Genomic DNA, 14,616 nt, shown 5'->3' with positions numbered 1-14,616 from the left:
TGGCAGGGGCATGTTTTAATTCTTAAGTCCAGGCCTTTTGACTACACCTGCTGTGTTCATGAGTGTAGGAGAAATGAAGAGCTAAGCCACAGTGTTTGCTTTCTGCCTGCAATATACAGTGGTGGCATTTTAATGGCAGGAGAGGTTTCATTCTTCCTCTGTGTAAAGGCAGAGCTAACAAGGAGTCCAGCCACGTTCCTAGCATGCACCAGCAGCCCAGCTGTGGGCAGAACTCTTCCTCAGAAATACAGTCTATGTGCATGAATAAACACTGTTGGCTTGCTCACATAGTTGTTCAACAATTTAGTTATGATTTCCAGGAGCCTCGGGGAATAGGAAATATAGGGTACTGTCTTACTATTTGTCTTTGAATGTTTAATAGATGACTCCTTTGTTAGTTCAGCTGTGATGTGTTCAGTTGCACTATTAGCTCAAAATTACCATTTACATTTTTGTCTCCTTAAAGAAGATCAGAGCTGATGAAGAAACAATTTTTGCCTTTAGATTACATGTAGTGTTTGAAATTTAACCAAAATTCTGCCATAAGACTGCTTTGAGCTTCAGCCTGCTAAGCAGAGCTGCTTATGTTGACATTCTGCAAACTTCACTTTTCCCTGTTGTGTAGAAAGGCCATAGTTCAAAACAGGCTGTATAAAAGGAGAGGAAAAGCCACAGAATTTCTCAGTGACAGCTTCTTTTTCCTTGACACTATTCATAAAACTTCTTCCAGAAAGGCACTGGGCTGCTCAGAATACATAATGCCCCCATCAGGAAAAGAAAAAAAAATGGAAAAAAAAAAAAGAAACACCCAACACTTGTTCTGTGCCATCAGAGGAGCTCCATGCAGTGAAATGGGAACTGTGAAGATGAGAGATTCACATTGCAGGCTACAACAACTTCTCTGGAGCCCTGAAATCATGCATATTCAGCCAAACATATGTAAATCTGTTTTAACCCAGCTGTGAAAGATCCCCTGAAGTAAGCTAATAAAGAGCAGCTGTATATGTTTAAGCTTATCCCAGGCATACTAGAAAGGTCCCAGAATGTGCACTGAGCTTTTTTTGCGTCATTAGAGGAAATGCTGCAGACTTTAAAGGAAATTTGTATTTTAAGATGCAAAGCAGCATAAAGTTTGTGTCTGCCGAGACAAGCTACAAAAGAATTAATTTTCCTTGACATTTGGATTTTATACATCTTGTTTTTAACTACTGTGAATGCCTGTTTTATGGTGTTTTCAAAGCGACCTGATATATTCCCCATCATGCAGAGGCATCTAAAATTATCATCACTCACTGGGAAAGGGTGAGAGGTGAAGGAAAGTACTGAAATCAGGAAAGTTCAGAATGATCAGCCACTGCATACCACCTGCCAGTGGGAGAAAGGTTGTCAAATGCTTTCTAGTGCAAGAGCTGGCCCTGAGCTTAGCCTCTAGGACAAACAAAATTGGGCTGGCTTCAGGACTGCAATGACTTTCATTATATTATATATGCAGGAGGTTGTGTCAAACAAACCATCTCCCATAACTGCAAACATAATAAACTGCTTCATTTACAGAGAGACAGAAGTAACACAATTTAAAAAGCTTTAAGAGCTTGCTATTCCAGTCTTCCTCAGGTCTTGTCTCTCCTTCATTCCACTGGGGGTGGAAATTGTCTAAGCATGAATTTTCTGGTTCAGGTTTTGGGATTTCCATCTATAATTCCTTGTTTCAAAATTCACAAGTGTGAATTCACAAGGCCCATGGTGTGAGTTTTGTTTGGCCACTGTAGCATGCAGAGAAATTGGATTGCAGGCTCATAATCAAACTAAAACCAGATAATTGAAATCCATTATTAAAATATTGCTTCAAGAGTCACAAGTTGTATCACATAGACATGTTGATCTCCCCTCCTTTTGTCAATTACAACTATCATTTTTATATAGACAGTCATGTTGGCAGTCATTCATGGAAAGTGGAGAGAAATTGTATAATGATGAACCAGCTGAAAGGAGAAATTAAACCACTGCTAAGGATCAGATGATAAACCTGTCCTGGAGGGGTTGTTTCTGAAATAAGTCTGACAAGGGGCCAGAAAACCCTAACAGAGACCACTAGAGCTGATCAGATTGCTTAGGTAGTTTTCAAGGCTGTGTTGCAGGTTATTTCAGTCACATTATTTATTGATTTTGTTTTCATAGCTCTGAAGCACAATTTCTTCTCATACTTCCAATGATCCCCAGGCTTCTTGTAACTGAAGGTTTTTTCTTTAACAAATTCATTCTCTTTTCAACTTCATGCACCCACTTTTTCTTTGCTGGTACTTCAGACTACTAGCTCAAGCAATGGTTTTGAGAGCCCTAGGGTAGAATATGAGAGAAGATGGATTGCTTTTCTCAGCACAGTCATGCAAAACTTAGAGAGTTGCGACCTTTATGAGTCAACTATACAGCTTTACTGAGAGGGAAGGCAGGGGAAATCATTTTCCAGCAGCTTTAACTATGAATGTTTGGGCTGAGTTTTTTTTCTAGTTGTTGACACCAGGAGTCCAGAAAACTGGGTGCTGGGTAGCATTGCACTGAGTCAGCACAATGTGTCCTGGCAGCTGGAACAAAGATGAAGAAAAAACTTTCTTACTGTTTTCAAAGCAATTCCATTAAAGTAACAAACACCAAGTCATTGAGTTAATAAGGTGGTTGGTTTATATCAAATCTTTAAATTATTCCTTCAGAAAAATATGAGATAAGATCTCAGAAGTGCATAGATTTTGGTCATTCCTCTGTTTTTCTGTCACTGAAATCTCAGAGTTCAGTCTAAATTTGTCAGGGTTTTTTTTTTTCTTGTTTGGTTGGTTTCTAGAGTTTTTTAAAAATTATTATTGCTAGTTTAAAAAGGGGGAAGAAAGCTTGTTAATACCTGCAGGGATTTTCCAGTCTGAAATAGTCTTTTAGCAGCATGAGACTACCTGTAAACACATTTCTAACACCTGGAGACACGTCTTGAAAACCTATTCAGTGGTATTTTTAAAATAGATTCTGAAGCCATAAAAACCTCCATTCATAATGAGTTTTTTTACCAGTGTTTCTTGCAAGCCTAAGGTGAGGGAGATGTACATCCTGCAGAGAAGCTTGAGCTCAAGAATGAAATTAGCTGCTGAGTTTCCCCCTTAAATAACAATAGTAAAGAAATCATTGTGCCTTTCTGGAACAATGATGTGTGCAGTGGAAAGTCTCAAGTGATTTTTTAGCTGTTGGAGAGGGAGGTGGCCTTATTCCCATTTAGCCAGAGAGGTGACATTTAACACAGCAATGACATACCTTACCTGCTCTTAATGTGTGGTCTGGAGATAAATATTACCTTGTTTCCTGGTTGTTAGTCCCTCATTTCCCTTCCAAAACATCATTCTTCATTTCCCACTTCAGCATTCCGTGCTCCATGTGTGTCACCATTTTGGATTATTACTTTACCAACTGTTGCAGGCAGCTTTGGAAAGGCAGACAATGACAGCTCCCTGTGGATCTGATCCCGGAGCAGTCGTGGTGCATGTGGCATGTGGTCTTCCCATTGCCCAGGGCACACCTCTGCCATCCATAAACCATTCCTGCAGCACACTGCAGTGCCCAGGCTGGAAAGGGCTGGCTTTCAGGACAGGTAGCTGTTACTCACACGTGGGAGCTTGTAGTGGCAGCATCCAAACTCTTGCATCACCAAAAGCAGCTTCTCATCAAGCTGCTCAAACTGGGAAGTGGTTTGCTGTTTGTTTTCGTTCATCCAGCAGCTTTGAGGGTTATAAGCTGGAATTCCAGTTTGTACCCACTGCAAAGCATGCACCAGAACTTAGACTGAAAGGAGAGTGACTGTGGGGCTTTTCTTGATGTCTTGCCATTCGTGTCACTCAGGGATCACAGGTGAGACAAGGAAATTTAGGCTTCACCAGGAGATATTTCTTTTAATGCTGTATGTGCTGAAAGGACACAGAGCTTTTGCTGGGCCTCTGGAGTCGAGGTCTCCTTTCTGCAGATTCCTGCTAATTGCTGTTCTCCCGGGACAGACACCTTAGTTCACATCTCTTTCTGGGGAGACCTTTGATCAGCACTTTTCAACTGCAGCTTTTTAGCAGGTTTTAGCTCGCTTTCATTTACTTCTCAGAAGATAAGTCAAAGGCTTTGGAAAAGTCAAAGGCTATCATACTTACTCCTTCCCAACAAAAAGTAAGCCATTTATCCTGTTAAGCAAGGAAGTTTTTCTGTTTTAATATAATTTACTATTGGAAAATTTGCTTGGGTTTGTTTTGTGGGGTTTTTTTGTGGGGGGTGTTTTTTTTGGTTTTTTGGGGTTTTTTTTGTTTGTTTGTTTGTTTTGTTTTTGGTGGTTTTTTTTTTTTTCTTTCCATTTTAATTACTTTATTCTTTGGGTGCTCATAAATTTGATTGTTTTATTACTTGTTCTAGTGTCACCTCTATTTGAAAGACTGCACTGGCAGGTTTATGTTTTGTTGGGTCCTCCCTTTGTCAATTCTCAAAGGCATGTAATATACTTGTTCTTTTCCAAGGCTCTTTATGCTTGTACTTCCTCCAGTGTTGTCCAAGATACTGTACAATGTCTAAAAACTGCTTTGGCTAGCTCCTTAAGCAGTTGGGGAAAAATTCTCTAAGACAATTTTAAAATGTCTTATCTAAGTAGGTTTACCTCTTTTCATGGTCAACACTCCCTAACTTTGTTACATTTCTGATTACAGATCAGAGTGGGGATTTTTGTTGAAAATAGCAGCAGGAAAAAGAGTAAACAGTTCAGTCTCCATGTCTTCCCTTATCTATCCTCTTTTAATGAAGTTTTTTGTGTTGATATTAATTATTCTTATTCAGTCATGCTCATGCCATGTATTCCATAGAATGATGAATTGAATCCCTTTGTGATTATTTAATTTTAATTACATTTCTGGCCTTGGAATTTCTTTCCTATTATAATTAGAAGGAGCAGAGCATCTCCAGAATAGATTCATCAGCATTTTCACATAGTAATCTTTTCAGCACTCTGCACATCTTGCTTTTTAACTTAGGTTGTTTTTTTTCCCATATATTCACTGTCCAAAAGCCTGAATACTTTTGTTAATTGGTGAAAAGAAGAAGCCTCACTTTCCTGCTTATGATAATCTAGCCTACAGAAGATCTATATCTTTGCATAGCCTCTGGTCTTTTCTGTATTCTTTTTACCCAGAGATATATTCCACAAGCCTGCTTTTCCCATCTTCCATAACTTTACCAATAGTATATATATTATTGACATAAAATGTCAATATCTCCTTGCACATTCCCCAGCTACCTTTGGCTAGATTAATGCTCTACTCATGGGATTTATACATGTCCTAGCTCATTTAGAATTGAGTCACTTTGAAGGTCTGGAAACATTTTTCTGAATGTCTTCTTAACCAACCAGCCAGCCCAAGCTGTGTGCCTTACCTAGAAGCTCTGCTGGAAGAAGGAATTAATTATGCATAGCAGAATAACACAATACCATATCAGGTCTTCTCTCTCATTAGATGAGTAAGAAGAGGTGATTTTGCATGTTCCAGACTGTTACAGTGCAGGGTGTACTGACTGAGAAAGTGAATGGCAATGTTAGGAGACGCAGACAAAAGGACATGGGATGAAATTACAGAAAGTTAATGGAGGCAGAAGGATCAGGTTGTCTATGGGAGTCAGAATAGCCATGGAAAAGGGAAAATATCAGGTGACTAGACTGGCTCTTTTAGTAGCCAGAAATAATATTGCATCACATGTAGGAAGACCCTGGACTTGCAAGCCCAGCTGTGATTTGTAAGGGAGAGAGCTTGACTTCAAAGGAAGAGTCCAGGGAGGTCAGTAAATGTCAGCATGTTTGTGGCATTAGTGACACAACATCTAAGATCTGATCCTTGAAGATGCAAATATGTGATGTCATCTATTCCTTGGTAACATTTTCAGGTTTACTTTTATTTTTATCACTACACATCTGTGGAGTACAACATTAATACAGATAATTCTGTCAAAACTGTCCCTTTCAGAAGAATAGCTTATTGTTGTCCAAAGTGATAAGTCTCAATGCACTAGGGAAAACAGTATTTTACAATACATCTTAAAAGTATTTAATATAGAGTAAAAATTTTATTATTAAATAAGATATATATAATATGGGTATACTTATATCAGACCTATTTTGCTGGTTCTATGCAGCCAGCATGATGTCTTAAAAGTATTTCAGATAATAAATAGCTGTAAGATTTTTGAATTTCAAGTATTTTCTCAAAGCTGGGAGTCCAAATACTTTACTTGTCTTTCAAAAATGAAGACCCTACATTGTTCTGATTATTTTCTCTATTCATTTTAATTCCTTGAACAGTAAGTGTAAATGAAGGGTGCTGGACTTGCCATGTGGACTGTGTTGTTCTTTAAGAACTGCAGGATAAATAAAAGCACACAGAATGCAGTCCATAAGATGCCTCAAACTTGGCATGGTTGGGATCACACACCTCCTTACTCATCCCACACTGTGCAGCAGTTACTGCTGATGTTAAGGTTTGACATGTTGATGGACAACAACTGCAATTATCAGCCTATATCATGTTAAATTCCAGATCACCCCCACCCACCCTGTGGTCGTGACAGTAGGATGCTGAGCATTTCTCCTACTTTTTTATTAATTAGTTTTATCTATTCCATGCATGGTCAAATCTTGCCCATTTTATTTTATTTACATTTAAGTTAGTGGGATTGTTTGCATGACTAATGACATATGGAAGTGATCCCTGATAAAAAATAAACTATATCATTAAACTGACTTTGTTTCCAGAGAAGATCTGCCTGCCTAGAGCAAAGCCACTCGTGTTAAATATCCTTTACTGTAGGAAACATAATAAACACCAGGAAGGTCTGAGTTCAAAAGGAAATAGCTGGAATCAGGGTGTTTTAAGACAGTCATAAATTTCTGCATATGAAACACCTGCAGTGTGCACAACATCATTTCAGCTACCCTTTTCATGAACACAAAGGGTCATGCATTCTGGACTGTGTAGCAATTTTGTAATGTGAATGCTAATGTTTTGATATTTACTGGTAACCCAAAGCTGAAGATTTTACATTGCTTTTTTATACAGTGATGCAGGTTTGCGCTTAAGGCTATCACTCAGAGTAGGACTTAGCCTAAATCAGAAGACTGAGAGTGCAGAGCTTTAGGTTTTCCTCTCCCAGTAGTAAGTTTCAGGCATGGACATGAGTTTTAAGGTATTCTCCTTGCCTCTATCATCAGATACTTGAGAGAGGTAACAGCGCTTTCTCCTCCACTCCCAACCATGAGGAAGTTTGAGATAGCAATGAGGTCTCCTCTAACCTGAAGAAACCAAGTATTTTAAGCCACTCCTGATCACTGATGCCCTGTAGTCTTCTCACCATTTTTCTTGTATTCCTCTAGACATATCCCAGTATTTTTATATGGTTGGCCCTTTTTTCCACCAGGACACATGGCTGAGTCATATTGAGCTTACCATCAACCAAAAATGCCATTTCCCTTCCCACAGGGCTGCCCTCCAGCCTCTTGTTCCCAGTCTATACATAAAAGAATATTAGAATGATAGAACATTATGATAGAATGACAGAACAATTTAGGTTGGAAAAGACCACTGAGATCACCAAGTTCAGCCTTTAACCTAGCACCACCATGAGCTTTTCTAAACCATGTCCCCAGGTGGGACATTAACATGCTTTTTGAATACTTTCAGGGATGATAATTCTACCACTTCCACAGACAGCTTGTTTCAATGACAGACCATCCTTCCAATGAAGAATATTAAGTTAGTAAGATATGGCTTTCCTGTCATGAACCCATGCTGGCTTTGACTGTAGGTGCTTACACCATTAGGAAGGCTCTGCAGGGATTTTGAGTTTTTTTCCATGCAAAACACGTTGGATAAGTTCTTAAAGGGACATGCCTGAGAAGTTTGTGCTCAGAAATCCATTAAATTAGACCTTTTAAGGTGAAGCTTTTCTTAACTTCATGACCATTCTTCCCATCCGTATAAGACTCTTTATCTGATTCTCTGGTTAATCACTGCAAACAGTTTTACAAGTGTAAATAAATTTTGGCCACAAAATGCTGCAGTCTAGCATGTAAATGTCAGCAGGTGAAGGATCACTGGAGACCAACACCTTTGCAGTGAAATATAGTTCCTGCTGACTGTGCTGTAACCACTGGACTGTGCTTCTACACACAGCAATTTTGTACCTGGATTTAAATTACAGAACTAGCTTTTATTGCTGCTTATTGAGTGCTGATGACAAAGAGTAGAAGAATCTGCCTCTGAAGAACCTTCTGGGCTTTAAAAAAGGGCTCTCTTAGAAACACTTAATTTGAAGATTGTTTCTAATTATGAATTGTTTTCTGAGTTTTCCTTTCTTGCCCTTACATTTCACTGTTAGGACATTTATATGAATCCGGATCTTATTTTCTTAAGTGATCATCTGCTCTTGCTCTTTATTCTCCCTGTGAAATCATAATCCTTTGTCTTGTCACAACACAATAATTTCAGTGGCATCCAGCTGTGATGTCACGTGCAGGTGCTTATGATTTCAAGAGCTGTTTTGCTTTTAAATATAAAGTTCTTCTCTTGTATGCAAATATCCCTTGTCCATCTAAATGCTGCAATTAACTTGGGACAGAAAAATGGGAACAATACTATATCTAGCCAGAATACTTATCAAAGGTTTCTGTGAGATAGAGGCAGCCTTTTTAATATTCTTTTAACATAGTTTGCTGAGGAGCATTTTGGTTCTAATTCTGGATTGTAATTACCTTCTGTGCCAAAACCATGAAAATACATTATTTTAGAAGTTGATTAACAACATGAAAGTTTTGTATTTTCATAAAGTCTCAGGAGAGCTTTGGAGTTGTATTTTTTGCCTTGCTGTATCTCCTGTAATAGGAACACTATTACATTTCCTTTGAGCGTGTGGAGCTTTTAATCCCATGGCACTTGGGCCCTCTCTGGAAGAAGAGGTGGGAGAGATGCTCCTTCCAAAGTTCCTTGTCAAACTGTGGCTGCTCTTTGTAAACAGTAAGAACAAAACCAGAAATGAAAAAAAAAGAAAAGAAAAAAAAAAAAATTACAGGCGTTTTGCTTATGTTTTATTAGTGCTGCTGGCTTGGTGCCCATATCAGGACAACAACTTTGTTTGGAAATCCAGGGTATTTGTTAATGCTGCATTAGGGACTTCAGATGGTATGTGTGCTCTGCCAAAGGTGCCTCCCCAGACTTGGATGGCCAAGTAGGATTTGACAGTGACCTCTGACCACAGGAGAGGACCTAGGTCAGGTCTTTCAGAACAGAAAGCATAGGCTCCAGCACAGAGGTCAACCTAGTCATGAGTTCAGAAAAGAGAGAGCTTTTAAAATTAAAATAGCAAAGACAGTCATCTAGCAGGCTCAATAAATTTCAACACTGTGCTCTATCTTTCATAGTTACTCAAGCATCCTTCTGAAGCTCAGGCATGTGACACTGACTTATAAAACACATGACAAAGATAACAGAATGAAGAGCAGAGAAAGAAGCCTTAAACAATGTGGGATAGTTTCTCTGGTATTCACCAAGATTCTGTCTCCTCTCCTTTTAAAGGCTTTTGAATGTGAATGACTTACCATCCTAGAAATAAGATGGTATTAGCCTAGGAGAGATCAGAAAGAGGAAGGTGAGGAATGAGCAGTACATCCATCAGAGGAGGAGAGCTAATAGATCTGGTGAAGTCAGTGTGAATTGCCCAGGGCCAGGATTTCAAAACAGTTGTACTTGTCCTGCAAGTAAATTCCCTTTCCCCTCCTGAACTTTGTAGTCTTCAGCTCCAGATCTGAAAGCTGTACTGAAAGATGAAGTCTGCACATGGATGATATAGCTGGCAGGTAGCGTATGTCTCCAAATTGGAGCAAGCTGATAAGCAAAATCACCCTGCAAAACACAAAGCAACTTCCCAGGGGCGTGCCTTTGAATAGAGTAGCTAATGATAAGTAGCCTCCTCCACCTCCCCGCTCCTCCTTCGTCCTTAGTTTGTTTAACCTCTCTGTGCTGTCTATTGCAGGAGTGATTCGTGAGAGTTACCTGAAAGGTCATGATCAGCTGGTGCCAGTCACCCTGTTGGCCATTGCTGTTATTCTTGCTTTTGTCATGGGCGCCGTCTTCTCGGGAATCATCGTGTACTGCATCTGCGACCACCGCCGCAGAGACATGGCTGCTGTGCAGAGGAAGGAGAAGGAGCTGGCCCACTCCCGCCGCGGCTCCATGAGCAGTGTTTCCAAGCTCAGCGGCCTCTTCGGGGACGCTCAGTCCAAGGAGCCAAAGCCTGAGGCTATCCTCACGCCTCTGATGCACAATGGCAAGCTGGCCACCCCAGGCAGCACTGCCAAGATGCTAATCAAAGCTGACCAGCACCATCTGGACCTGGCTGCCCTGCCAACCCCTGAGTCCACCCCAACCCTGCAACAGAAGAGGAAGCCCAGCCGAGGCAGTAGGGAATGGGAGAGAAACCAGAACCTCATCAATGCCTGCACAAAAGATATCCCCTCGATGGCCTCACCAGTGATCCCGACCGACCTGCCGCTCAGGGCTTCTCCCAGCCACATCCCCAGCGTTGTGGTCCTGCCCATCGCCCAGCAAGGCTACCAGCACGAGTACGTCGACCAGCCAAAAATGAGCGACGGGGCTCAGATGTCTGTGGAGGACCAGAATGCCACCCTTGAGTACAAAACTATCAAGGAGCACCTCAGCAGCAAAAGCCCCAGCCACGGGGTCAACCTGGTGGAAAATCTGGACGGCATGCCGCCGAAGGTGCCGCAGCGGGAGGCGTCCCTGGGGCCGCCGGGCGCCGCGCTGCCGCAGGGCGGGCTGAGCAAGCGGCTGGAGATGCACTCCTCTGCTTACAGCGTGGACTACAAGAGAAGCTACCCCACAAACTCACTCACCAGAAGCCACCAGTCCTCAACCCTCAAAAGGAACAACACCAACTCCTCCAACTCGTCCCACCTGTCCCGCAACCAGAGCTTCGGCCGGGGCGACAACCCGCCGCCGGCCCCGCAGCGAGTGGACTCCATACAGGTCCACGCCGCCCAGGCACAGGCTGTGACTGTATCCCGGCAGCCGAGCCTCACTGCCTACAACTCGCTCACCAGGTCGGGCTTGAAGCGCACGCCCTCGCTCAAGCCGGACGTGCCGCCCAAACCTTCCTTCGCTCCGCTGTCCACGTCCATGAAGCCCAACGATGCGTGTACATAATCGGAGGGCAGGGGGAGCAGAGGAGGATGGCAATTAGGCAGAAGTTGCCCTTGAAAGCCAGTGTTCTGCAGCTGTTATCACTCGCTCCTCTGAGAAGATGGTTGTTGCAAGCTGAAGATGTGTTGGATTTCTGCTCTCTGGGAAAAGTGGAATATTTTTTTAAACCCGAGCCATATGACCCGTGGTTGAAGGTTTGCAATTGCAGGATTCACCCCCGCAATCTGCCAGTTACTTGCTCAAAAGACTAACCCTCCATCAAAAACATTGAGCCAAAAGCACACAGGTGGAAATGACTGTGACATTTCACCCCCTGCCCCTAACTGCACAGTGCATTCCTGAACTGGGAAAGAGTGCTCTGAAAAGCAAAACAAATGTAAAAAACACACAAACGTTTAAAAAAAAAAAAAAAAAAAAAAAAAAAAAGAAAAAAAAAGAAAAAGGAAAAAAAATAATAAAAAAGAGGAAGAAAAAAAAAAAAGAAAAAAAATTTCAATTGACAAAGCTAACTCTGACTTAACAATGGCAGAAGTTTACCACTAGCAGGTACTGTGAAATTATGCCCTTCAGTGTTACAGCCATTTGGTCATAGCAGTTGTATGCCGGCTTGGGCAGACTATGTCATAGATTTCTGCTACCCTGCTCTTTTAATGAATAACATGTGACTGTTAACACAAGTAACTCCTCTTATTTATTGTTCAACTTTTGTTTTTCCTAAGGAACTGACCTGCATTATCATCCCGTGAGCAGCTTTTCAGAGAAGTACCTTGAAAGTTGTACCTATTTAACATAAAACCCATTAACTGGAGTAATTAGAACTCTTTTATTTTTTCCAAGAAATTCACTGAGTTAGATAAGTTGGAGCTGGATTTCTGAACTTTGTGCCTGGACTGCCTGGTTAGCTGAAAAAAAAAGGGGATATCTATTTAAGTCTCTCAGCTAATTAGCTGGCTGGGCCTCTGACCTAAGACAGCAACAAATACCACAAGTTCATAACTTCTGAAGCAGCTGCAAGAGAAACTTAAAAGCTGCACATCTGTGCACCATTGCTATCAACATGGCTTTGTCAGTAGCTAATACTTTCTGTGAAGGCACCAGCTTGTGATGTGCCATCTCATTTCACCTTGCATGTGAGACGGCAAACAAAATCCTCAAACAGTGTGAACTAGCTAATATGCCGGCTGTTACCATGCATAAATTATGGTCTTATCACACGGGTTTTTCGTGGGAATATATCTGTGAATAGCCTGTTTTCTTCCACATGTAAATTTGTGCCTTACACCCTCAGTTGTGTATATTTGTGAGCTGTAGTATGTAAAAACCTTTTTCTTTTTCCCCTTTGAGTAATGCAAATATTTATTGATCCTTCCTCCTCCAAGCCCCTTCAAAAACTGGAGTAAAGACATTGAAAGAAGAATGTGGTGGTTATTTTCATAACCCCGCATCCCTAAAGAAATTAGGCTAGCACCATACCCTCCAAATTTGACGCTCTAGCTGTGCCAAGTCCTCTCTCAAAACCACCCGCAGGTGGTGATGCTCCCAAGGCACCATGCTGGGGGTTCTGCCCTCCCCCACCTCCTGCTCCCCCTTTACAGCATGTCAACGTGGAGATCGTTCCCAGTGGCAGCAGGAAAATGACTAACACCCTTGTCCATGGAGCTGGAACATCCCCTGGCTGGGGACAGCACTGGGGAGAGGGGCCAAGCCCTGCAGAAAGCCCGGCCGCACATCCTGCAGCACGCAGGGCACATGGAGCTAGGACAGGCAGGCAGGCTCCTGCTGTAGCTACCTGCTGCTCCAGAAGGATGCTGCATATACTTCTTTGGGGAAAAACGTGGGTTGTTTTTTTTTTTTTTTTTTTTTTCCTTTGTTTCTTTTGTGTGACTGTGCATGTAGCTAGCGTGGGAGTGTGCGTGCGCACAGGTGTGTGCGTGTGAGTGCGCGCGCAGGTGTGTAAGTTCCTTTCCAGTCTTTCAGTTTATGCAAAAACGTAGCTGTGTTTTTAATCTGTTACAATAACTGTGTCAACATACTGTAGAAAAATGATGGGGATCGCTTCTAAGCTTTTTATATATATATATATATATATATCTACTGAACAGTATGTTTGAGTAAGGTGGTTGTTTCTGTTTCAATTTGTTTTTTAAAATTTTATACTTCCATTTGTTTTTCAGGGTTTTGGTTTTGTTTCTGATTTGAATGATTGAAAAGACAGATTTTAAGTCCACTAGCTTACAGATGGGATATACAAGGTCTGGATGGTCTACACCAAAGTGTGTAACAAGGGTGCTTGCATGTTCTTTCATTTCATCATGGCTTCTTTTATGGAACAGTTTTGTTCACCCCTAGTGAACTATGCAGACTGGAGTAGATAGATCTGTATCCAAAGCAATGTTGTTGTTTTAATAAAAACAAACTGAAAACCCTTTGAAAACAGTAGGTAGCGAGGTAATTTTTTTTAAAGAACCAACTCAACACCTTTTTACCAAGCTCCAACCCCTGAAGCAGGGTTCCCTTGATATTATCCCTCAAAAACGTTCTCCCAAAACATAGAGATGGATAATCATGGCAACAGCTTGTGCAGCGATCTGCCTTCACAATGTACACCACAGTTACTGGGCTGACCTTGAAATGTTCATTTTGTATTCGGTGGGTCTTCTGTTTTCATACTTCCCCAGCCCCAGTTCCCTTCCACCCTCTGTTTCGAGGGGTTCATGAACCTATGTGTGCCTTTGCTTTCCACCCTTGCTATACACTGGTAGATGCAACAAATTCAGACTCTCATTTGTTGTAAAGTTGTAAAGTATTGTGATGTCACCAGTTTCCCTTCATTTCCACATCCCCCTAACATACAATTCACAACTTATTGTCGGTTGTAAAATTAAAAAAAAAGGCAGGAAAGGAAAAGAAAAAGGAGGAGAGATGGGAAATAAAAGCTCTTGATTACATATGGTAATAAAACCAGACTGTTCTACCTTGTTTCTTGTTTCCTGGTTGTCTTGTATCTAGACAGTTTATCCTTTTCCTTTAAAAAACACAAATAAATGCAATGCTGATCAGGTTACAGTGAGGAAGAAATTTGTTGCTTTTTGCCTCTTACAGAAGATGGACTTTCATGTAAGGTGCTGGTAATTAATTAAAAATTAAATCACACATTTGCTCTCCCTCTATTCATATTTTGCATTTTGCTTTTATGAGCTTGCTCATCATCAAATATTTATGACAGACTTAATAGTTTGAAAGAGCAAGGCTGGGATTTAAGAACATGAGGTCCACCAAAATAGATCACCATACAAATGTGACTTCATCTCCAGATTTTACATACTAATAACACAGTGCCCTGTGTTTTCTT

General features: G+C 41.2%; 1 protein-coding gene across 4 annotated transcripts in view; it reads left to right on the top strand.

Moving 5' to 3' along the window:
* The window catches only part of SEMA6A (semaphorin 6A), a 118,128-nt gene extending 103,798 nt beyond the window's left edge, over positions 1–14,330 (top strand). For all 4 annotated transcript variants that reach the window (XM_056513396.1, XM_056513393.1, XM_056513397.1 and 1 more), the window contains one exon: positions 10,078–14,330. In XM_056513396.1, coding sequence (XP_056369371.1) covers positions 10,078–11,267 — 1,190 coding nt within the window. In that variant the 3' untranslated portion in view covers positions 11,268–14,330. The remainder of the gene's footprint in view (positions 1–10,077) is intronic.
* The last annotated feature ends 286 nt before the right edge of the window (positions 14,331–14,616 follow it).

This window comes from Oenanthe melanoleuca, chromosome Z, assembly GCF_029582105.1.
Source record: "Oenanthe melanoleuca isolate GR-GAL-2019-014 chromosome Z, OMel1.0, whole genome shotgun sequence".
NCBI lineage: Eukaryota > Metazoa > Chordata > Aves > Passeriformes > Muscicapidae > Oenanthe > Oenanthe melanoleuca.
This window is presented reverse-complemented; position numbering and strand designations above follow the sequence as displayed.